General features: G+C 47.5%; 1 protein-coding gene across 4 annotated transcripts in view; it reads right to left on the reverse strand.

Annotated features, from left to right (window-relative positions):
* Positions 1 to 5,582: 5,582 nt before the first annotated feature.
* Positions 5,583 to 25,811, reverse strand: part of tbc1d24 (TBC1 domain family, member 24) — an 85,036-nt gene continuing 64,807 nt past the window's right edge. For 3 of the 4 annotated variants that reach the window (XM_038820208.1, XM_038820209.1, XM_038820206.1), the window contains exons 3-8: positions 13,762 to 13,767; positions 11,203 to 11,361; positions 11,001 to 11,064; positions 10,524 to 10,619; positions 8,611 to 8,875; positions 5,583 to 6,890 (exon numbers count right to left, since the gene is read on the reverse strand). In XM_038820208.1, the coding sequence (XP_038676136.1) occupies positions 6,736 to 6,890; positions 8,611 to 8,875; positions 10,524 to 10,619; positions 11,001 to 11,064; positions 11,203 to 11,361; positions 13,762 to 13,767 (745 nt within the window). In that variant the 3' untranslated portion in view covers positions 5,583 to 6,735. The remainder of the gene's footprint in view (positions 6,891 to 8,610; positions 8,876 to 10,523; positions 10,620 to 11,000; positions 11,065 to 11,202; positions 11,362 to 13,761; positions 13,768 to 25,811) is intronic. The other variant, XM_038820207.1, reaches the window with a different exon arrangement.

Below are 25,811 nucleotides of genomic sequence, written 5' to 3' on the forward strand. Positions count from 1 at the left end.
ATCGATTGGGACAAAGATGTCATGCTCCTCCAGTAGCGAGGCAAAGCTCTTGCTACTCTGAGTGCCCGTGTACAGAAACAGGATGACTACAACAAAGACTTTCATGAGGCCAAAGGAAGTCTATCCCCACTAGGATACAGTATACGTTAGTGTTGAAAATGGGAGTGGGGGAGGGGAACGTATTGGAAATTTATAAAGAGCTCACGGAGTGGGAGAGAGCCCCGATAGGGGAAGTGAAACGCAAGTGGGAGGAAGAGCTGTGATGTACCATCAAGTGAACGCGAGACGAGTTGCTGGACAAAAGTATGGCTTTAATCAGCTAGATGTTAGCCCTACGGTCGATTACAGTATAAGGACGACCACCGGGAGTACTGGGTATTTATACCCCGCCCTGGAGGCGGGGTTAACTCAGCCTCTCGACCAATTGGGGAGCCGACACATGACTGGTCTCAACCAACCGGTCGAGAGGCACATGACCGACCAGGGCCAATGGTAAGCCGGTGTTCTGCACCAATGGCAGGCAGCTATGCTAATCATACCACCAGAAGCTGCATAGGGAGTTGGAGGCTAAGCTGGGGGAAGGTGCCCTCAGGTGAGTTAATGTGTCCTCATCGTGTGCCAGGCTTACCCTGATACAATTTAAGGTGGTCTACAGGGCATACATGACTGGTCTGGATGAGCAAGTTTTTTGAAGAGGTGGAGGATAGGTGTGTGCGGTATGTGGGAGTGCCCGCAAATTATGTCCACCTGTTTTGGGCATGCCCGAGGCTTAGGGAATTCCGGCATGGGTTTGCTGATGTCATGTCGGAGGTACTGAAGGTAAGAGTGGTTCCAAGTCCAGAGGTGGCAATGTTTAGAATGCGGGAAGACCTGGGAGTCCAGGTGGCGAGAGAGGCTGACGTTTTGGCCTTTGCCTCCTTGGTAGCCCAGAAACGGATCCTATTATCCTGGAGGGTCTCGGAGCCCCCGGAATCGGGGATATGGGTTAGCGACATGGCTGAGTTTCTCAGGCTTGAAAAAATTAAGTTTGTCCTGAGAGGATCAGTGTTAAGGTTCATCTTCTTCGGGGAAAACTAAACTGTTAGTGGGGGCGGGGGGCGGGAGTTAGTTTAGGCGGGATCAGCGAGAGGAGATGGAGGGACTGGGGATTTGTGTGTATATGCCATGCATGTGGGCTGGCTGTGGTTGTTGTTTGGGGGATGTTATGTATTGACTAATGTTTACAGTTGCATTTGTATTTTTTATTGTCAAAAAATCATTAATGCCTTAATAAAATGTTTTTTAAAAAAAGAACAGAAGTGCTTGTGATGGGCGGCATGTGGCGCAGTGGTTAGCACTGGGACTGTGGCGCTGAGGTACCGGGTTCGAATCCCGGCCCTGGGTAAACTGTCCGTGTGGAGTTTGCACATTCTCCCCATGTCTGCATGGATTTCACCCCCACAGCACAAAGATGCGCAGGCTAGGTGGATTGGCCATGCTAAATTGCTCCTTAATTGGGAAAAAAAAGAATTGGGTACTCTAAATTTAAAAAAAAGAAATGCTTGTAATAATAAAGGTCCACTAGGTGGTGCTGCAGATTCTCAGGATGAACTGGTTGAATAGAAACATCATACAAGGACCTCTCCCAGTGCTGGACAGCATTTTCACACCACACCCCTCACAATACTGGATACACTTCTACAGGAAATCACTTCAAGACAAAACCCTGTTTCACGACATTCGCTCACACCAAATGTGGGGTCACTTCCGGAGGTAAAATTTGTTTTTCCAATTAAGGGGCAATTTAGCGTGGCCAATCCACCTACCTACCCTGCACATATTTGTCTTGTGGGGGTTGAGACCCACACAAGCACAGGGAGAATGTGCAAACTCCACACAGACAGTGACTCAAGGGCGGAATCGAACCAGGGTCCTCGGTAGCATGAGGCAGTAGTGCTAACCACTGTGCCGCCACAGAGCTAGAATTTTAAGGGCATCAGCCTATGTCCACAATCTCGTCCAAGTGTTCAGTTTTTAGCTGCATGTCCAAGCATTGGTATCACAGGAGACAGACCGCAAAAGTTAATACTCAAGTCACTTTAAGTCATAGTCAATTTCAAACTGTGCACACTTTATTACAATCAAATTTATCAATGGTGTACAACAGGTTTACTTTTTAAAATACGTAACCTATTCTACACATAAGTCATTTGTATTGAATGACATTAACTGGCCAGGTACATTGATGGGTTTCCTCAGCAGAACACAGATATTAGTAATGATATTCAAGATGATATACACAAATCTGACATTTGACAAATTTCCTGAAGATGAGTTTGAAACTGCCTTGACCTGGCAGTGCTGTGGCCCAAGATGCCTTGACCAGCCTCTGGCAAACTCTTCGATGCCCCCCTGCTCATGCTGTCATCCTGGAACAGGGCGTCTCCCAATGCTTGCTGCCCATTGCTAAGTAAGTGCACACAGTCAAGATTCTGAGAATCTGATAAATTGAAGAGGCACTCCATCCACCCACACAATGACGCAATGTAAACAGGACACCGGATATGCATTTCATTTCAGCTCGTAAATCAGCTTGTCAATTACACTTTTGAAGATTGCTACAGGTCACCTTGCCACAAGATTGCTTCCAGCCCAGCTGCAATGGCATCCAAATAAAGCCCAATTGCGACATTATGGTGTTTTGCATACCATAACACAAGCATCAGGAAGCAATTTTACTCCATCACTTACACTTTGAATCAGAACACAGGTCAACAAACAATTAAGGAAAACAAAAACATACACCTGGTTTTAAATATATACGGGACATTCACAAATTCATTTTAAAAGTGACACAATAAGCACAGTAGATGTAACATATAGTTGAGCCACATTCTTTCAAAAGAAACAAAGATAGGAACCATTTCTAGCTGGACTTTTTCGCTTCTGTAGTTGACTGGGGCAGCCAGTTTTACTTGCACTTGGGAATGTGGGCCACCCAGAGGTGACCAGCATGAGCTATTCCACCTGGAGGTGAAGGGGACTCCTCTACCCATTGCTCCACACCTGGTTCCCTTGCATCAGCACAGTAAGCTTTAGCATGGCGTCTCCATCAGCAGTTGATGCCATGATGTAATTGCCATACTCTAGTAACAGCTGAACCAGCTTGGCACTGTTACAGTGTGAAGGGAGTTTAGAACATTTCCGATCAGGAGCCCCAAGGAAAAGGCATGTTAATATTCCATAGTATCAATAGCACATGTCCCATGTGGCAAGAGTTATCAGACTTGCAATAACCTGACAGCACTTCTGATTGCTAAAGGTTTCAGTGCCTCTCAATATACATCTAAACTTTTGGTCACCGTCTTACAACAAATTAAATGGTTTCCACATAATACAATATTTATCTGGCGTTACATGCAGCATCTACACAATACAATGCACTTTTCTCAACCCAAGAGACGACTTTTACAATAGTACTAAATCAGAATGAAGCACAAACTTTTTTTAAATAGTTTTTTAAAAATTTAGAGTACCAAATTATGTTTTCCAATTAAGGGGTAATTTAGCGTGGCCAATCCACCTACCCTGCACATCTTTGGGTTGTGGGGGTGAAACCCACGCAGACACGGGGAGAATGTGCAAACTCCACATGGACAGTGACCCAGGGTTGGGATTTGAACCTGGGACCTCAGCGCCGTAGGCAGTAATGCTAACCACTGTGCCACCATGCTGCCCAACCACAAACTCAAAGTTACATTGCATATCACAGTTTCAGATACTTACAATGGCTTGATAGTAAAAGTGAACTGTTATCCCCATTTTCCCCAGACACCATGCTATGCTCTCACTTCTGCCATTCTGCTGGCAGCTGAGTGGCTTGGACACTTATACATATCAAATATTCCACATGAACGCATGGTTTCAGCTTCCTTATATTAAGTTTCTAAACATATGGTTCATTGATCTTAAAAATATTGCACACTTGTACGAATGAACCCTTTCCTAAGGTAGGCATCAACTGCACTATGCTAAAGCTCTGAAGCTTAACTTAAGATTTTGTAATTATTTCATTGCTCAACATAAAACCCTGAGCAAAAAAAAAACATTTGCAATCTAGAAGGTAAAATATGAATCTAATACTCCATAAATTTCAGATCGCCCAAAGTGAAACTCTTCTCCCACAAAAATAAGCTGGCGATGGGGACCTTTGGTTTAACACTGCTGGTTGTGTTGAGATCTGGACATTCCCTGCCCAATGACCATAACAAGCTGCCAGTCTATCCACTGGATCCAAGTTATGTTACTCCATCTACTGAAGTGTGAGTCAGTCCATAATGAAGCCTCAATCATTTATCACTTTCATTGCTTTTCATGACCATTTGACTGTGTCCAGTCAGTACATGTTTAGTCATTGCATCACTATTTCTGAGGTTATTGTAATTTAGGTTTGATCTTGACTATTTCCCAGCATACAGTTCTGAAGGGTCAATTTTGAAGACACACTGGAGCTGGATATCCAATTTCTTGTCCCAAAATCTTGTCCCAGTGAGCTCCATGGATCAGTTTTGCATGGCCTGTAATCTGATAATGAGCTCTATGAGATACCATAAATAAATCACTTGCCAGTAGGAGAGATGGAAACACCTGGCTCTGAAATCACACCATCAATGTTAGCAAATACATGTGTGAGAATGTATGGAGAACATTCCCCTAATGCTTTACTGGGGTCAGTTTATTGTAAACAGGCTAATTTTTAGTGGACAAGATAATTTTCCACAAGCGCAATATCCTTAAACACTAAATTTATGGCCAGTGGTTTCGAACTGACATCTCAATTCATTTACTAGAATTGGGGTAGGGCAATGGAATTTTTCATTTCATAGAATTTACAGTGCAGGAGGCCATTCGGCCCATCGAGTCTGCACCGGCTCTTGGAAAGAGCACCCTACCCAAGGTCAACACTTCCACCCTATCCCCATAACCCAGTAACCCCACCCAACACTAAGGGCAATTTTGGACACTAAGGGCAATTTATCATGGCCAATCCACCTAACCTGCACATCTTTGGACTGTGGGAGGAAACCGGAGCACCCGGAGGAAACCCACGCACACACGGGGAGGATGAGCAGACTCCGCACAGACAGTGACCCAAGCCGGAATCCAACCTGGGACCCTGGAGCTGTGAAGCCATTGTGTTATCCACAATGCTACCGTGCTGCCCTTTTTTAAACTGTAAAGAGAATTCTTAAACTGTAAAGAGAAAATGCAATTTATACATGTAAACTTCACCCTGTATTGATGTCTTTCAAAAAAATCAGTAAACCTCATAATATCTCCTACAAGAAGTTAGCAAGAAGTTAGCTGAAAGTATATCTGTGCGCCAAGAACATTTAGTATCCCAAGTGCAATAAAAGATTTATACCCGCTTGAAAGTGCAGCTTACACTTTGCTCTACCCGTCCTGGGTGCAGCAAGTTTCCATACTAACGTAGACCTTTCATGGTCGAGATATGGAGGCATAGGATGCAAGGATACACTGTGCCTATTGCATGTAAACAAACAAGCAGCTGCTCTCAAGAATTTAGTATTAACACTGAAGACTACATTTGATACGTAAATTTATTTTTACATATTTCTAGAATACTGCAAAAAGAAATTCTTGATTGTTGTGCACACTTCTGCAATTCCTCTATATTTAGCATTTTAAAAATAATGTTAAAGATATGCAATGACTGGTTCCTGAGTCAGTAGCTCAACCACACAGGGCAGAGATACTAGCTTCATTTCCCAGCCAGTGATAGATTAGCTGATCCCAGCTTGGCCAACAGCTAAAATTGGCCAGATTGACGCTTGGCTCCTTGAAATGGAATTTCTGAATCTAACTGCAATTTGGAAGTTGACCAGGCTGACAGAGGGCATAACTGGTGTAGAGAGAGAACAGGTTCAATTTGAAGCATGGGAAGGTCTGTCAAACTGCTTTGCTCCTCAGAGAGTGTATGCCTGAAAGAAGAAACAGGCTTTGATGGAAAGATGAGTGGTCTGTTATGCCAATTTCATTTTTGTTTGAAATGAGCAACATAAAGCAATGCTGAAATATTTGAAACAAAACAGTCTCTGGGAGCTGTGAAACAGTCTATACATAGTGCTAACCAATTAGATTAAGACAAGACTCTTCTCATGCTTCATAAATTAATCTCCTTTTGTCAGTCAGTCAGTTCCCTCCAAACAGCAGCATTATTCCAACTATAAGAACTAAGCTTTGTCTTCACTACAATGTAGACTTCACTGAAACAGTCTTTGGGATCATGAGTGCCAAAGCTAGGTGTTATAATCTGATAGTATGTAGAGTCACAAGGGAACCTCATTTTTCACTGTAACATGACTTATTATAAAAAGGGAATTAGAAACACAGACTAGTTCTCAGTAATAACTGAAATACTAGGCTACTTCCTAGCACAATATAGCATCCTGTCTGAAGAGTCAGTGTGAGATCCGCATGGTTGAAACATTTGTTACAGCTAAGTTCATGATTGATGGAACTTCCACAAACATAATGTAATCACAGCAGATCTGGTTGCTGCTTCCTCTCCAAGGATCATTTAATTTCCTTATTCCCTGGTGGTAAAAATAATACTGTTTTAAGAGAAACAAGGAGCCCCACCTTCGCAGCAATCCAGTTCACTGGGCAGGCACCAGAACCTGACCAATAGGGAATAGTGTCATTGAAGAGAGACCTTGAGACAAAACAACATCTTCAATTGGGCATGACATCCTGGAAGCTCCACACTTCCAGTACAGTAATCTGGAAAGTTTCTGAGCACAGAGGAAGATTATCAAAGGTGCTGGAGCGTCCTGTTGTGCCGTGGTTCAGGTTCCCATCGATGTACAATGCTGGGTAGCTGCCACCACCTGGTGGAAAGGTAACAGTGACACCTTAGTCATGCTTTACTTACAAATTTACAAAGCCAAACTATTTTAAAAAATGTATTTTATTACAAACCTACATAAAAGGTTACAAAACAAACAGGTCGGGGAGCAAGCAACTATAATTTTTTACAAGTGTCCCCCCCCCCCCCCCTCGTGACGAACAACTCCTCAAACACGGCACATAAAGTCATCGGCTGTTTCTGGTGTCTCAAAATGATATTCTCGGCCTTCATAAGTGACCCATAGTTTCGCCGGGTCGAGGACTCCAAACGTGATCTGCCGTTGATACAACACCGCCTTGACCCTTTTGAACCCCACACACCGTTCTGCCAGTTCAGCTCCAATGTCCTGGTATATTTAAACCTGTTTCCCTCCCATTCACAGTTCCGCTTCTCCCTGGCCCATTGCAAGATCTTCTCTTTCTCCACAAACTTGTGCAGCTGGATTCTTTTTTTTTATAAATTTAGTGTACCCAATTCATTTTTTTCCAATTAAGGGGCAATTTAGCATGGCCATTCCATCTTTGGATTGTGGGGGCAAAACCCACGCAAACACGGGGAGAATGTGCAAACTCCACACGGACAGTGACCCAGAGCCATGATCAAACCTTTGACCTCGGCGCCGTGAGGCTGCAGGGCTAACCCACTACGCCACCATGCTGCCCCCATGGTAATTCTTACAAAGTGCATGAAATGACACCATATCTTCCTAAGGACTCCTAAGAGCCCCATCTCCAGTGCCACCACTCTATCGCTGAGATCACCCTCTCGATCTCTCCTATCTGTGACCCCTGAGCCTCTAGACATTTTTCCACCCCCTCTATTGAGCCCTTCAGGGGTGCCACAGCCCCTTCAATGGTCTTTGATTGATCCTCCTGCATCTCCTTCCTCTGCTGGTGGAATTAGTTTTTGATGAAGGCCATCAACTGCTCCATTTGGGGCTTTCTAACCTGCACTGACCCTTCTCCCTCCTCCATCTTTCCACTAGCTGCCGCACCCCAGGTCTCTTCCAACTCCTTGGCCAAGTCCTTCACCTCCTGACGGGTTTGACAACCAGCAGATATGCTATTCCCAGGGGGAACTTCTCCTCCGACCTTCAGTTACACTTTTCCGTTGGTTACACCCGATTTTGGATAAAAAGAGCTCTTTTCTATTGCTTCAAGCAGGAACTGCCCTGTGTGCGACCACTCACACCATGGCCTCCACTGGAAGTTACAAAGTCAAACCTAACAGGCACCTTGCTTTCCCTGTGAATAGAGGTTTTTTTTGGTATTGGCTGGGAATTCAAGAGGAAGATATGGTGTCATTTCATGCACTTAGTAAGAATTACCACCTCCGATAGAACATACTGTTTGCTGACAATATTTTGCATAAAAATATCCTTGGGGGACAGCATCAAGTGAGAGGTCACTGATTTTATTCTAATTTCCTCATCTCTCCACTGGTGTCAAGCGTGGTTCAGCTGATACCATTCTCACCTCAAAGTCATAAGGTTGTTGGTTCAAGTCTCACCCCAAGGGCTTGAGTGCAAAACTCATGGCTGACGCTCCAGTGCAGTACTGAGAGAGTCTACCAGAGGTGCTATCTTTTGGATTTTATATTAAACCGAAGCCCCATTTGTTTTCTCAAGATCCCATGCAACAACTTCAAAAATGGAGCACGAGTTATCCTCAGTGTTCTGGTATATACATGGTTTTACTCACCAATTATAATGTATTCTGCACTTCCAGCCATGAACATTGAAGTAGCTTTTGATGTCAAGTTGAAGTGACGTGTGGCAAGGAAGGGTGATAATCTGTCTGAGGGTTCCTCAGATGAAGTAAGCAAACTCTCTTCCTGGGGGGGCTCTGTATTCAAGATACCAGGCTGCTGCGGTGATTCTGGGCAAGCATCCAGAAGACTTTTAGAAGCTTCCATCTCCGGATGTTTAATGATAACCCATTCATATCGTTCCATTTCAGGCTGAAGCTACAAATAACAAAAACAAAAATACTTACAATCCAGGTATGAGGGGCAATTGCATAAACAGCATTTAGCCATGACTATAGGATATTTGGAAAGGGCTCAGGGCCATCACAAGCCTGCCACATACACGTGAGCAAAGCTTCAAAAGACTGGCAATATGAACACACAGTTGTGGTGAGTTTCAAGAACAAATTCAAACAGTTTTTTCTCCAGTTTTCTAATGGCTTTAATAGATGACTAGGAAAAGACTAACTGTAATAATTTGCTTGACACAAAATTTGATTGAGTGTTGATCTTTTGCATTCTAATTAAAGAACATAAGCTATTTAGCTTTACATGTCCTCAGGATCTCACAAATCACCTCACAGCCAATGCATTATTTTGAACTGTAGGCACTATTTCAACGTACAGAAATTCCAGAAGCATTCCTTTATGTATTAATCTTGGATAAAACTACAACAATGCCATACTAATCCATACAGCAATATGTTATCATTACCTTCTGTCCTTCCTTTTTCAAAAGTATTATTTTGTAGAAAGCAACTTAATCAATGAAAGATAAGGCAGCACGGTGGCGCAGTGGATTAGCCCTGTAGCCTCACAGCGCCGAGGTCCCAGTTTTGAATACGGCTCTGGGTCACCGTCTGTGTGGAGTTTGCACATTCTCCCTGTGTTTGCGTAGGTTTCGCCCCCACAATCCAAAGATGTGCAGACTAGGTGGATTGGCCACACTAAATTGCCCCTTAATTGGAAAAAATGAATTGGGTACTCTAAATTTAAAAAAAATCAATGAAAGATTTTTTTAGACCAAACTTCAATTCTATTTTCTACAGCAGAGTAGGGGATATGTAAAACTGATGCCAGTGGATCACCTGTAGAAAAGCATTGCCAAAGTCTTAACACCCTTCATTAGATTATGCCAGAACTTCAAAGGTGACAATCTGAAAGTTTAAAAACAGCTGCTATAATTTGAGAGATGGCACCACTTGGGGAGAAAGAACACTTTTCACTCACAGAGGCTGGTTATGGTTATGAATGTCAAAAAATGTACAGTATTTTGACCAAAAAGCAATTGCAAAAATTAGATAGGCCCACCAATTAGATCAAGTATTCAGCAGCTGAGCAGTTAGCGAGGAAATACCTCCAGGAAATAATTCTCCGTAAGGACAGTCTGTTCTTTAGAAATAGGTCATTTCCTGAGTGGGTACATGGACTCCATGATAAAACCAATTTCTTCACAGTTCTCCTTCGGTGAACACTTGCTGTTTGTCACAGTGCCATTAATGTGCCAATGGTATACATTTTCTATTTACAAGCATAAATTTCCAGCCTTTCAGTAGTAAAACAGCCAGAGACAATGCAATATTATTTTTATTTTTAAGTTTTACATTTTTTAAAATTTTAGAGTACCCAATTCATTTTTTCCAATTAAGGAGCAATTTAGCATGGCCAATCCACCTACCCTGCACATCTCTGGGTTGTGGGGGCGAAACCCACGCAAACACGGGGAGAATGTGCAAACTCCACACGGACAGTGACCCAGAGCCGGGATCGAACCTGGGACCTCGGCGCCGTGGGGCAGCAGTGCTAACCACTGAGCCACCGTGCTGCCGACAATGCAATATTAGCCAAAATAATCCATCATCAATACCTTGAACACAAAACATTCTCCTGTGCCAAAATAACTCAGCTTGTTTCCTCCGCGCCTTCGTTCTCTCCAATCCGTTGTAAGGTAAGCACCACAAACCTATTGAAATAAAGGCATGGTGACAGTTTCAGGCAGTAGCTGTTACACCTGCTTTCAGGCATGGTGTTCCCTGCGAATTTTAGTCTTGAATAGGCCCGTACAAATTCTTCTTGGGTTTGTCCTCAATAAGACACTTATATTTCCTGTCATTGTATAGAAGGTCTTTCAAGACAGGTGTCAAAACACCTAGAGCAAAGTTCCAGCAATTTCCTAAATTCGTTGGACTAATAGTTCTCCCCTGCTGTGCAAACTTTTCCCTTTTCACGCTTTCTCCGCCACCCCCATTGTAGCTATTGCTTTCTGCAATTCAAAAATAAAACAAGTGTGCACTTGATTACAACTCTGAAAATGTTTTCTAATTGTGTTAAATACACAACCTACCTCAGCCTCTGTCGTTTTGATGAGAATGATAGTTGGTTCATAGCCCTCACAGTGAGCATAAAATCTGAAATGAAAGTAACACATTTAAATCCTTTTTAACCTGTTTTCCAGCTCTGATGAAAGGTCATTGACCTGAAAGATTAACTTTATTTCTCTCCACAGAAAGTCCTGACCTGCAGAATGTTACTTTTTTATATTTTACCTGTTCAGGCTATAACCATGGTCCAAAGTAGTGAAAATCAACATTGGTTGGCAAAGAGCAAATCGTTCTGGGATCCAGGACCAAATTTCTCTCATCTCCTTTGCGCTGACAATATTAGATTTGAAGTTTTCCGCATTGACTGCTAGATGAACATTGTGTCTACAAGAAATGCACAGAAAGGGCAAGAAAATACAAATTAAAGAGTGGATTGGAATGGTCAATCTACACTGCCTTTCAATTATGATATTAAAAGGAAACTGGGGTTCCCAGAAACAACTACACTTTTTAAGTGGAGTAAAATAGTTAAAGACCACATGGCCCTCAGTGTTACGTACAAGACAAACCCAAAAATCAAGCCACACCATCAATGCACAGGCACAGAGGTTTGAACCCCCAATCAAACATTTTTGCTGTAAACTTAAAACATTTGCAGATTTTACGTACCTGTGCAAAAAAACCTGAAGAACAGCACCTTTATGGATTGGGTCCCTTTAATAATAACTGTTTGATACTGTTGATTCCTCAAATGTACAGTATTGGTAGAGCAATTAAACTGTATTTTTAGTTAAAAATGCTGACAGAAGAGGCCATTTGTTCAAACTCCACAATTATACAAAGATAACTAGGAAAGCATAAACGTGGTTTAAAAATGGTTTAATTAATAAAAAAAACAGCTTCTGCCATCAAGCCAAATGACCTGCAATTGTATTGGGTCAAATACATAAACTGATTTGGCGCAGACTTGACGGGCCGAATGGCCTTTCCGCATTGTAGCTATTCTATGATTCCCTACATCCTACTTAAATTATATGCCCCATTTCACTGCATCAAGTTCAAAACGTTACCTCAGCATTATACAACTCGGTTGCCTCTGGAAGGGACCTTTACACCAGTGGGTGAGGTCGGTACTCTTTCAGTTCTCAGCAATTGGAAAAGGAGAAATAAAAGACTACAAATAATACTTTTACTCTCTCATGCAACACCTTACCCTGTTAACAACACTGGTCTAGTTCTATGCTTGCATGCAACACAACCCCCTCCTGTTAACAGCACTAGCTATTATTACCTTCCTGCAGTATCCTAGTCATAATATTTCCCTATTGTTACTCTTGTGCAATGTACATATCACTCGAAGGTTCAGAAGTTGTGATTTTTACTTTGTGCCTGCATTTTGTTTTGTACCCTCTCACAAATCTCCATACATGTTTGCAATACTCTATGGACTGCTGCGACTGATAGAAATGTTCTTGCTGAAGGAGTTGAGTTTTGTTTAACCATATTTTTCCCCTTTTTGCCAACTCGAGATCTATAGATAGCCCAGAGTTGTCGCGGCAAATGAGAAGCTCCTAGAAAAACGTACAAGGCACTGCTATACTTAAATGCCTTTGTTAAGACTGGATCTACATGGTCCCACTGATCTATGGCTGGCACCTAGGGAATTCTGAAAATACAGCAGTTTGAAATGCTCTCTGCATAATGATCTTATTCACTGTTTGGACACACTGGGTTAAAAGCCATGGCATCTTACCAAGACATTGGGTATGTGTTGGTTTTCATAGCATTAGGTGGGGGCGAATAGAATAAAGAGATGGTTGAATGAATTTATACAATGGTCACACTTCCATCATTGTTTTCAGGTGAGAGAACTGTGACAAGTCATGTTTAGAACAATGCTAGTTAATGCTGCACTGAAAATGGCTAGTTGTCTCAGATGAACTGGCATAGTAAAAAGAGTTTTGAGGCAGTGTTCTTGTGACCAGTGATGGAAATGGAGATTTTGTACACTTGCAATATAGAAGAACAACATAATTCAGCTCGTAACTTAGAAATTAGTAGTTGCTTGCACGTCACTGCATTACTATTCTTAATTTAATCTCCAGACCCACATCTTTTTACATGGGAATATTGGGTAAATTTGCACTAATCATCAAAGAACAATGTGAATGAGTGAACTTTCCAGTAAAGACCAACAGGGATCTGAAGTGGGGACAATGGCTAATTTGTATTTTTTTCTACCTCAGGAGCACTTAGGCCAATTGTAGATCCCCAACCCAATTGATTATCAACCATGCTGTATAAATCAGCCAGCCAGCTAATGAATATGAAGCTTCTCAGTCTGTAGGGGCTGGTTAGCTGAGTTGGCTGGACAGTGGGTTTGTGATGGGGAGCAACGCCAACAGTGTGGGTTGAATTTCTGAATTGGTTGAGGTATCCATGAAGGCCTTGCCTTCTTAACCTTGCCCTTCGCCTGAGGTATGGTGGCCCTCAGGTTAAATCACCACCAGTCAGCTCTCTCTCTCAAAGGGGAAAGCAGCCTTTGGCCCTCTGGGACAATGGCGACTTTCATTTCTCAGTCTGTATTGCTCAGTAGCACAGCAATGTATGATTCCTGCTGCAATTAAAGTATTAATACTCATTTCAGAAGTCTTGGCCCAGAAACATGTGGATGTGTGTTTGTGTCAGGAGGGTCGAAAAGGATCATAGAGAGCCATCCTCTCAATGCAGAAGTGTGCTTCAACTCACCCAAATTTTGTGAAGAAAGTTCTTTCTATAGCCTACCTTTGTCTGCAAATCGGACATTGAGGACGTAGTGTAACAGGAACATATTTGGATGTCATAAAGAAAACAGACATAATGATGAAAGGACAAAAGAGAGAAAGTAATCAGTGCAATTCCCACATCCCAGAGAAAGAGCAAGCTTCTACTGATAAAACACAAGCTTCTACTGATAAAACACAAGAATGTTGGCTACATACTAAGGAATTAAACAAAAATCATTAAATAAAAAACAGAAAATGCTGGAAATACTCAGGTCAGGCAGCATCTGCGGAGAAAGAAAAGGAGCTAAAGTTTCAGGTTGATGACCTTTCGTCAGAATGGGGAAAAGTTAGAGATGTAATAGATTTGAGCGGGGTGGTAGGGGCAAGGATAAAGGTCTGTGATGGGGTGGAAGGCAGTAAAGATGGAATAGCAGAAGAATTAGTCTTACAGGGCCAAAGGGAAGGTGATGGGCAAGAAAAGAAACAAAGAAGCAAAAGATGTGCCTTCAGCAGGTGTGCTACTATGTTGAAAGCAAAAGTAAGAGAAAAAACAAAATATGCAAAGAGAAGGAAACCAAAAGTTGGGCAGAGTTTATGGTCTGAAATTATTAAGGTCAATGTTGAGTCCGGATGCTGTAAAATGCCAAATCAAAAAACGAGGTGTTGTTCACCAAGCATCTGTTCAGTTTCACAGAAGCAGTACAGCAGGCCAAAGACAGATGTCAGCTTGAGAACATGGTGGGAAATTAAGATGACGGGCCGTTGGAAGTTCAGGGTCATGCTTGTGGACGAGGGCAGTGGTTTTCAACCAGTGTGCCATTGCACACTGTTGTGGTATGAGGATTGTCCAAGTGTGCCACGCAATTTTGTACGAAGGTAATGAAAATCAATGTAAAACAAACCTATTGTTTCGTTTTAAACAATATTCAATCCAACCAAAATTTATGAAAATTAATCATCAAATACTTTAAAAGTAAAGTATTGGTCTTTTGACTGTAAAATGTGAACATTCTAAACGCAGATGGCCACGGTGAAATTGAGATGACGCGATAGGATTTATTAGTCACCATAGAAACCAAGAAATGGCGTTTGCTCACTTTTTTACTGATAGTAGAATCCATAGAATCCCTACAGTGCAGATAGAGGCCATTCAGCCCATCAAATTTGCACTGACCCTCTGAAAGAACACTCTACCCAACACTCCACTCCACTTCCCTGCCCTATCCCAAAAACTCCTTAACCTAACCTACACATTTTGGACTGTGGGAGGAAACCGGAGCATCTGGAGGAAACACACGCTGACACATGAGAAAGTGCAAACTCCACAGTCAACCAAGGCCGGAATTGAATCCAGGTCCTTGGCACTGTGAGGCAGTAGGTCTAACCACTGTGTCACCGTGTTGCCAGTACTGATAGCAAAACAAGACAAAACAAGCTAACAGACGCAGCAAAATTGACCATATCCAAATTATTTGCTGGATCTATTTGATATCCTCTTGTATCCTGTTAAGTTTGATTCCTCCGCTTATTCAATTGTTGATGAAACAAAAAGAAATTCATAGGCCAAAATTCAGACATCCGAACCAAGTGCTACGTGTGGATCAGATTAGGGCTATGAATGGTTAGAAATAGCCAGGTTAGGGCAGCACGGTGGCGCAGTGGGTTAGCACTGCGGCCTCACGGCGCAGAGGTCCCAGGTTCGATCTCGGCTCTAGGTCACTGTCCGTGTGGAGTTTGCACATTCTCTCCGTGTTTGTGTGGGTTTCGCCCCCACAACTCAAAAATATGCAAGCTAGGTGGATTGGCCAAGCTAAATTGCTTCTTAATTGGAAAAAATGAATAGGGTACTCTAAATAAAAAAAAAGAAATTGCCGAGTTGAGCAGATTTTGAAAATGTGTCTTGTGCTCGTTGTCGAAGACTGTGTATTTTGTGGTGATTGGAAACATTAAGGCCGGTGCAGACTCGATGGGCCAAATGGTCTCCTTCTGCACTGTAAATTCTATGATTAACACATTTGATCCTTATTTAAATTGCTGTAAGGGCGGCATGGTGGCGCAGTGGGTTAGCACTGCGGCCTCACGGCGCCGAGGTTCCAGGTTTGATCCCGGCTCTGGGTCACTGCCTCACGGCATCGAGGACCCGGGTTCAATCCCAGCTCCAGGTCACTCTCCATGTGGAGTTTGCACATTCTCCCCATGTCTGCATGGGTCTCACCCCCACAACCCAAAGATGTGCAGGATAGGTAGTTTGGCCATGCTAAATTGTCCCTTAATAGGGAAAAACAGAATTATTGTATGCACTATGTTGCACACCTCTCTAGTAAGACTGTAACCATAGTAAATGTAAATAAATGTGATGTTTATGAGCATCTGATTCAGCTGAAAAAAATGGGTGTGCTATGCAATTGTCTCTTTAAACTGTGCCGTATTCCTGAAAAGGTTTGGAATCACTGGATTAGGGGGGTGCTCTGCAAAGTGACCACCCAATCATGTATTTGGTCTCCCCAATGTAAAGCAGACCATGTTTTCAACTCTGACGAAAAGTCATCGACCTGAAACATCAACTACTTCTCCACAGATGCTGCATGACCTGCTGAGTATTTCCAGCATTTTCTATTTTTATTTCAGATTTCCATCATCTGCATTATGCTGCTTTTTGATTGAACAAAATCATAATCATTTAAGCAAAACCTGTACACCCTGGCTCTGTGCACGACAGGGAATCCCATGGAACTATTCAGACAAGTCTCAAGAAAAGTCAATATCTAGTAATAATCGAAAGGAAATTGAGTTGCTCAATTGTTTTATTTTGCTTTTCCACTTTGAGCAATTAGGAGCAATTTCTGCCTTCATACCCTAATCAAGACAATGTGAAAATCATCACAATCCTACTGTGGCTTTTGGAGGGTGATAGTCTGAGTAAAGAAGGGTATCAAAAAACCCTAAAATCTCTCATTTTTTATACTATGAAAGTCTATTGCTACAGTGAATCTTCAGTTTAAAACTCTGAAGTACATTAACACAAAGGATTCAAGGTTAGCTTTGCAAAGCAGGACCTCCTCCACGAGTCCCTTCTGGGAAAAAAATGCACATGAGCCTGAGGCAAATTGCAATTACACCCCCACTCCAACCTGCATTCTTTAACTAGTCCACCAAAGAACAGCATGTATTAACAAACTACTTAGAAGAAAAGGAATGTTCTTGTGAACTATTGTTGCTTCCTTGCCAAAATTAACCAAGGAAATACTGAATGAAATAGAGAGATTTAACCACGCTGGGAAAGAATGAAGAAGGTGATGTGACCATCAATTCACAAGACACGGGATTGGAAGTGAACAGTGGTTTTAATAATCTTACAACAGAGCCTGCCTGCGACGAGATGAACTGGCAGCAGGCTCACGACTGCAGAGCTTTATACTTCAGGTTAGTGGGAGGAGCCATGGGCGGAGCCATGGGTGGAGCCCTGTACAAACTCCTCATCTCCCCCTACGGGCAGAGCCACGCAATTGCTCGTATACAGAGCCCACAAGGACATAATACATATAATAGAACACAGTGTGAATTACTAGGTTTATAATTCACCACATTCACCCCCTGTAAAAAAAAATCAAGTCCGGCGGGGGTGATGGGTCTACAAATTGAGCCTGTCCGGCGGCCGAGTCGTCCTTTGGGATCGGCGAAGCACCAGGGTTGCAGCCTCTTCAGGTGGCTGAGTGGTGACGGTCGGTGAGGGTACGATAGAGGACTCCGGGGGTGATTTGGTCCGAGCTTCGTACCCGACTGGTTCGACGGGCAGCGCAGGAAACCTATAGGCGCGGGGGCGCGGAGCACAGGCCGTGAACTTGTAGGTGCGGGGGTGCAAGGGGTTGTGTGGTGTGTAGTGTGAGGGGTACCTCGGCGGCCGTGGTGGTGGAGTTGGATCCTGCAGGCGCCAGGTCCCGGAAGGAAACAGTGTCCTGACGGCCGTCAGGGTATTCGATGAAAGGGTATTGGGGGTTGGAGTGGAGTAGGAGCACTCTTTCTATGAGTGGGTCAGTTTTGTGTGCTCGGACGTGCTTCCGGAGGAAAACCGGGCCTGGTGTCTTCAAACATGCTGGGAGCGAAACCCCCGTGGTAGTGCCCCTAGAAAAAACAAATAGCCGTTCGTGAGGGGTCTGGTTGGTGGCTGCGCATAGGAGGGACCTAATAGCATGGAGCCCGTCGGGGAGGACCTCCTGCCATTGGGAGGTCGGGAGATTCCTGGACCGTAGGGTCAGTAGGACGGTCTTCCAGACCGTTGCGTTCTCCCTCTCCACCTGCCTGTTCTCCCTGGGGTTGTAGCTGGTAGTCCTGCTCGAGGCGATGCCCTTGTCGAGCAGGTACTGAAGGAGCTTGTCGCTCATAAAGGATGAACCCCTGTCGCTGTGTACGTAGCTGGGGAACAGGGTGAAGATGCTGTGCAGGGCCCTAATGACTGTGTGGGAGGTCATATCGGGGCACGGGATAGCAAAGGGGAAGCGGGAGAACTCGTCTGTGACGTTTAGGAAGTACACATTCCGATTGGTCGAGGGGAGTGGCCCTTTGAAATCGATGCTCAGGCGTTCAAAGGGCCTGGAGGCCTTTACCAGGTGGGCCCTGTCTGTCTATAGAAGTGCGGTTTGCACTCCGCACAGATCGGGCAATCCCTGGTGATGGCTTTTACCTCCTCGGTGGAGAAAGGCAGATTTCGGGCTTTGATGTAGTGGGCAAATCGGGTGACCCCCGGGTGGCAGAGGTCATTGTGGATAGCTTTCAGGCGGTCGTCTTGCGCGCTGGCGCATGTGCCGTGGGACAGGCATCTGGGGGCTCGTTGAGCTTCTCCGGTTGATACATAATATCGTACTTGTAGGTGGAGAGTTCGATCCTCCACCGCAGGATTTTATCATTTTTAATTTTGCCCCTTTGTGAGTTGTCAAACATGAAGGCAACCGATCTTTGGTCGGTGATGAGGGTGAACCTCCTACCTGTGAGGTAGTGCCTCCAGTGTCGTATAGCTTCCACGATGGTTTGTGCTTCCTTTTCGACTGAGGAGCGTTGAAGTTCCGAAGCGGAGAGGGTTCGGTAGAAAAAGGCGACTGGTCTCCCTGCCTGATTTAGAGTGGCTGCGAGAGCGACCGCTGAGGCATCGCTCTCTATCTGGAAGGGGACGAATTCACATCCACCACCTGCATGGCCGCTTTGGTGATGTCCTCCTTGATGCAAGCCTCATCTGACAGAGGAAAGAGTGTGGCCTTAAATAGTGGGCGGGCTTTGTCCGCATACTGAGGGACCCACTGGGCATAGCACAAGAAGAATCCCAGGCACCTTTTGAGGGCCCTGGGACAATGAGGGAGAGGGAGTTGTAAGAGTCCGGGTCCGGGTCGGGGCCCAGGACTCCGTTTTCCACGACATAGCCGAGGATGGCTAGCCTGGTCATGTGGAAAACACATTTCTCCGTGTTATACGTGAGGTTAAGTTTCTGGGCAGTTTGGAGAAATTGATGGAGGTTAGCGTTGTGGTCATGCTGATCATGGCCGCAGATGGTGACGTTATCCAAGTACGGAAACGTGGCCCGCAGCCCGTACTGGTCCACCATTCGGTCCATCGCTCGTTGGAACACCGAGACCCCATTCGTGACGCCAAAGGGAACCCGGAGAAAATGGAAGAGGCAGCCATCTGCCTCGAACGCCATGTAGTGGCGGTCCTCCGGGCGGATTGGAAGCTGATGGTATGCAGACTTCAGATCCACCGTGGAGAAAATGCAGTACTGAGCAATCTGATTCACCATGTCTGCCATCCTGGGAAGGGGGTACGCGTCGAGGAGCGTGAACCGATTAATGGTTTGGCTATAGTCTACTACCATTCGGAATTTTCCCCCGGTCTTGACGACCACCACCTGAGCTCTCCAGGGGCTGTTACTGGCCTCTATGACCCTCTCACGTAGAAGCCTATGGACCTTGGTTCTGATAAACACCCTGTCCTGCAGGCTGTACCGCCTGCTGCGAGTGGCTACGGGTTTTGCAGTCCGGAGTGAGGTTAGCAAAGAGTGGAGGGGGGGTCGACTTTTAGCGTCGCTAGACTGCAGATAGTGAGTGGAGGTAGGGGCCTGCCGAAGCTGAGTGTGAGGCTTTTGAGGTTGCACTGGAAGTCGAGTCCCAGTAAGAGTTCGGGGAGTACGTCTAGCTGGAAGTTCGAGTAGCTGGCGCCCTGAATCGTTTGTTCACCTCCAAGGGCGCACTGTCGTGACCCTGAGTGTGAGCCCGAAGCGAGGGAGATAGTCTGCCGTGCAGGGAAAATAGGGAGCGAACAGCGTCTTACCAGATCTGGGTGTACGAAGCTCTCGGTGCTCCCGGAGTTGAAGAGGCACGGTGTACTGTACCCGTTGACTTTAACGGTCATCATCGAGTTGCGGAGGTGTTTCGGACGCGACTGGTCCAACGTGACCGCCCTGAGTTGCGGGTAGTCGGCGGCTCGATCAGCTGTGCTGGAGTGGCCCCGTGATGACTGTCCGCTGAGGTCGCAGTCTTCGAGGTGAGTTTCAGAGGTTGAAGAGGATGGATCCCAAGATGGCCGCCCCTGTGGATCGCACGTGGCGGGCGACGAGGAAGATGGCGCCCAAGATGGCGGCCCCCATGAGTCGCACGTGGCCGGCCGCGTGGAGGGAGGTTGCCAAGATGGTGGCCCCCATGAATCGCACGTGTCGGATGGGGGCGGAGTCGGAGTACAGGCCGCAGCGTTTCGGGGCCTGCGGGCCTGTGAGTTTTGGAAACGAGTGCTCTGGGCTGCGGGAGAGTTTGGAGAGGGGGATTTCTTCGCCAGGCAGACCCGGGCATAGTTTCCTTTGCGACCGCAGCTGCTGCAGGTCGCGTTGCGGGCCGGGCAGTACTGCTGTGGGTGCTGGGGCTGTCCGCAAAAATGGCACACTGGGGCTGCGTAGTGGGTGGGTGGCCGCGCGGCGCAGGCCTGGGGCAGTCACTGGTCGGGGGCCCAGGATGGGTTCGCTTGGTCCGCGGGGAACGAGGTGAGGCTGCGGAACGAGACCTCCATGGTAGGAGCCAATTCTACAGTGTCCTCCAAGTTCTGGTCCCCTTTTTCAAGCAACCGCTGGCGCACATAGTTTGACTGACAAGCTGCGTCAGTACCTGCTCGACAAGGGCATTGCCTCGAGCAGGACTTCCAGCTACAACCCCAGGGGGAAACAGGCAGGTGGAGAGGGAGAACGCGACGGTCTAGAAGAACGTCCTACTGAGCCTCCGGTCCAGGACGCTCCCGACCTCCCATTGGCAGGAGGCCCTCCCCGACGCGCTCCATGCTATTAGGTCCCTCCTATGTACTGCCACCAATCAGACCCCTCACGAGCGGCTATTTGTTTTTTCCAGGGGCACTACCATGGGTGTTTCACTCCCAGCATGGTTGAAGACACCGGGCCCGGTTCTCCTCTGGAAGCACGTCCGGACCCACAAAACTGACCCACTCGTGGAGAGAGTGCTCCTACTCCACTCAAACCCCCAATACGCGTTCATTGAATACCCTGACTGCCGTCAGGACACTGTTTCCCTCCGGGACCTGGCGCCTGCAGGATCCAACTCCGACACCACTACCACCGAGGCGCCCCTCACACTACACCCCACCCAACCCTCAACGCATGGCGCCCCCACGCCTGCAGGTTCATTGCCCGTGCTCTGCACCCCCGCGCCTATGGGTTTCTGGTGCTCCCCGCCACCAGTCGAACCAGTCGCGTACGAAGCTCAGACCGAATCACCCCCAGAGTCCGCCATGGTACCCTCGCCGACCGCCACCAGAAGAGGTTGCAACCCCGGTGCTTCGTAGATCTCAGAGGACGACCCGACAGCCGGACCGACTCAATTTGTAAACCAATCACCCCCGCTGGACTTGATTTTTTTTTACAGGGGGTGAATGTGGTGAATCACAATCCTAGTAATTCACACTGTGTTATGTAGTATGTGTTGTGTCTATGTAAGCTCGGTATACGAGCAGTTGCGCGGCTCTGCCCATAGGGGGAGATGAGGAGTTTGTACTGGGCTCCACCCGTGGCTCCGCCCATGGTTCCGCCCATGGCTCCTCCCACTAACTGGAAGTATAAAGATCTGCAGTTGTGAGCCTGCTGCCAGTTCATCTCGTCGCAGGCAGGCTCAGTTGTAAGACTATTAAAACCACTGTTCACTACCAATCATGTGTCTTGTGAATTGATGGTCATATCAAATACTATACATTGAATGAGCAGATTCAAGACAACATCTAGTGCGCAGAGATGTGGAGCTTAAAATGGCTTGCACTTTGGCACAGTCACTGTTCTAACATTGGTAAGAGACAAAGAAGTGTCATCCTGACACAGCACAGGATGTTCCTCCGAGTTTGATACAGAACATGGGAGAGTTTTATACTGCATTTATTACTTGGCATTTTAAAATCTAGATTCTGACCTGGGATTCCTTGTTCCGGGGACAGATATCCTTGGCTTTATCACAAAGATAATGTTAACTTTTCATGTGAACAAAAAGCAGCACAATACATTTTCTTTTAATGCAAAGACAAGTCAACGGTAACATCTAAAAGCAATGCAGGACCCATTTGTTTGGTCATTCAATGGTGCATGACCCCAGAAATGAGAGACAGAGCTGGAGAGAGGAGATGGTGACATTGTGGTTATGTCACCGGTTGAGTAATTCAGAAGTGCAGCTGAACGCTCTGAACGCAAGTTCAAGTCCCATCACGGCAGTTGGAGGAATTTAAATTCAATTAATAATTCTGGAAGGGCGTCATAGTGGCGGAGTGGTTAGCACTGCTGCCTCATGGCACCGAGGACCCGGGTACGATCCTGGCCCCGGTCACTGTCCGTGTGGAGTTTGCACATTCTCCGTGTCTGCGTGGGTCTCACCCCCACAACCCAGAAAATGAGCATGGTAGGTGGATTGGCCACGCTAAATTGCCCCTCAATTGGAAAAAAAATAATTGGGTACTCTAAATTTATAAAAAATAATAAAAATTCTGGAATTGAAAACTATTCAGTGCTCACTTGGTTCACTAATGTCCTTCAGGAAAGAAAATCTACCATCCTTAGTTGACTCCGCATTACTCCAAGAGTGGTCGACTCTTAAATGCTCTCACTCCGTTCAAGGGTGATGAGAGTAGGACTCATGTAAGAATAAATTAGGAAAAAAAAGAAACCTGGTTCTCTCTCCAAACAACTGATGTTGGCAGAGGTGTCGCCAAGACCAAGAAGGGAACATGTCAGATTGGTTCAAATGCAGACATGTTTTTTTTTATAATAACAAAGGAAAATTGAATATCTTTTCTGAATAATGCGCTCCAGTTGAGGCAAAATCCAAAACACTGAGATTTGATCTCACAAAGAGATTAAACTGTGATCAAGGCAGTAACCTATCAATTCTAAGAGGCTATTTGTCAAATGTTAGGAGGGAAATCAAAGAAAAATAGAGGGGGCAAAAAAGGTTTAAAGGTACCAAGACTAACAGAAGAACTTGAATTGGAGCTATAGATAAAGGCACAATCGAGAAAAATGAGCGAGAGTGGGAATGGGAGGTGCAGGAAACGAGAGGGGAAGAGGGAGACACAGGATGCAGGGGAGGGGGGGGGGGGGGGGGGAGTAGGAGGCGCAGGGAGCGCAAGTGGGAGCGGGAGGCACAAGAATCGAGAGTGAGAGCAGGAGGCGCAAGAATCGAGAGTGAGAGCAGGAGGCGCAGGAAGTGAGGGGAGCAGGAGGCGCAGGAAGTGAGAGGGGAGCAGCAGGCGCAGGAAACGAGAGGGGAAGCGGGAGACACTGGATGCGAAAGGGGTAGGAACAGGAGGCGCAGGAAGCGGGAGACACAGGAAGCGAGGGGGTAGGAGGTGCAGGAAGCGAGGGGGGTAGGAGGTGCAGGAAGCGAGGGGGGTAGGAGGTGCAGGAAGCGAGGGGGCACGAGGTTCAGGGAGCAAGAGGGGACACGAGTGTAGGAAGCGAGAGGGGAAACTGGGAGACACATGAAGAAAGAGTAGGAACGGGAGGCGCAGGGAGTAAGAGGGGATGCGGGAGACACAGGAAGCGAGGGGTTAGGAGGTGCAGGAAGCCAGAATGGAAGCGGGAGGCACAGGATGAGAGGGGAAGTGGGATGCGCAGGAAGCGAGAGGAGGAGCATGAGGAAGCGAGAGGGGGAGCGAGAGGGCCAGGAAGCGAGAGGGGGAGCACTAGGGGCAGGAAGTGAGATGGGGAGGCACAGGAAGTTATAGGTGGACTGAACGCGCAGGAAGCAAGAGGGCAAGGTGCAGGAAGCTAGAGGGGGGAGCGAGGTGCAGGAAACGAGATGGTAAGGCTCAGGAAGCTAGAAGTGGTAGGATGAGATGAAGAAGCGAGAGGGGGAGCGTGAGTTGAGGAAGCGAGAGGGGGAGCACGAGGCGAGGAAGCCAGAGGGGGAGCACGAGGCGAGGAAGCCAGAGAGGGAGCATGAGGCGAGGAAGTGCAAGGAACGGGAGGCGCAGAGGGGGTGCGTGAGGTGCAGAGAGAGGGGGTGCGTGAGGTGCAGAGAGAGGGGGTGCGTGAGCCGCAGAGAGAGGGGGTGCGTGAGCCGCAGAGAGAGGGGGTGCGTGAGCCGCAGAGAGTGGGGGTGCGTGAGCCGCAGCAAGAGGGCGTGCAAGTGGTAGGATGAGATGAAGAAGCGAGAGGGGGAGCGTGAGTTGAGGAAGCGAGAGGGGGAGCACGAGGCGAGGAAGCCAGAGGGGGAGCACGAGGCGAGGAAGCCAGAGGGGGTGCATGAGGCGAGGAAGTGCAAGGAACGGGAGGCGCAGAGAGAGGGGGATGCGTGAGGTGCAGAGAGAGGGGGTGCGCGAGCCGCAGAGAGAGAGCATGTGTGAGGCGCAGAGAGAGGGGGTGCGTGAGGTGCAGAGAGAGGGGGTGCGTGAGGTGCAGAGAGAGGGGGTGCGTGAGGTGCAGAGAGAGGGGGTGCGCGAGCCGCAGAGAGCGGGGGTGCGTGAGGTGCAGAGAGAGGAGGTGCGTGAGGCGCAGAGAGAGGGGGTGTGTGAGGCGCAGAGAGAGGGGGTGCGTGAGGCGCAGAGAGAGGGGGTGCGCGAGCCACAGAGGGGGTGCGTGAGCCGCAGAGAGAGGAGGTGCGTGAGGCGCAGAGAGAGGAGGTGCGCGAGGCGCAGAGAGGTGGTGCGCAAGCCGCAGAGAGAGGGGTTGCGTGAGGCGCAGAGAGAGGGGGTGCGCGAGGCGCAGAGTGAGGGGGTGCGCGAGGCGCAGAGTGAGGGGGTGCGCGAGGCGCAGAGAGAGGAGGTGCGCGAGGCGCAGAGAGAGGAGGTGCGCGAGGCGCAGAGAGAGGAGGTGCGCGAGGCGCAGAGAGAGGAGGTGCGCGAGGCGCAGAGAGAGGAGGTGCGCGAGGCGCAGAGAGGAGGTGCACAAGCCGCAGAAAGAGGGGGTGCGTGAGGCGCAGAGAGAGGGGGTGCGCGAGCCACAGAGGGGGTGCGCGAGCCGCAGAGAGGAGGTGCGCAAGCTGCAGAGAGAGGTGGTGCGTGAGGCGCAGAGAGAGGGGGTGCGCGAGCCACAGAGGGGGTGCGCGAGCCGCAGAGAGAGGGGGTGCACGAGGTGCAGAGAGAGGGGGTGCGCGAGCCGCAGAGAGAGGGGGTGCACGAACCGCAGAGAGAGGGGGTGCACGAGCCGCAGAGAGAGGGGGTGCGTGAGGTGCAGAGAGAGGGGGTGCGTGAGGTGCAGAGAGAGGGGGTGCGTGAGGTGCAGAGAGAGGGGGTGCGTGAGGTGCAGAGAGAGGGGGTGCGCGAGGTGCAGAGAGAGGGGGTGCGAGAGCCGCAAAGAGAGGGGTTGCGTGAGGCGCAGAGAGAGGGGGTGCGTGAGGCGCAGAGAGAGGGGGTGCGCGAGCCGCAGAGAGAGGAGGTGCGCGAGGCGCAGAGAGAGAGCGTGTGTGAGGCGCAGAAAGAGGGCGTGTGCGAGGTGCAGAAAGAGGGCATGCGAGAGGCGCAGAGAGAGGGGGTACGCGAGGCGCAGAGAGAGGAGGTGCGCGAGGCGCAGAGAGAGGTGCGTGAGGTGCAGAGAAAGGGCGTGTGCGA

This window comes from Scyliorhinus canicula, chromosome 15, assembly GCF_902713615.1.
Source record: "Scyliorhinus canicula chromosome 15, sScyCan1.1, whole genome shotgun sequence".
Lineage (NCBI taxonomy): Eukaryota > Metazoa > Chordata > Chondrichthyes > Carcharhiniformes > Scyliorhinidae > Scyliorhinus > Scyliorhinus canicula.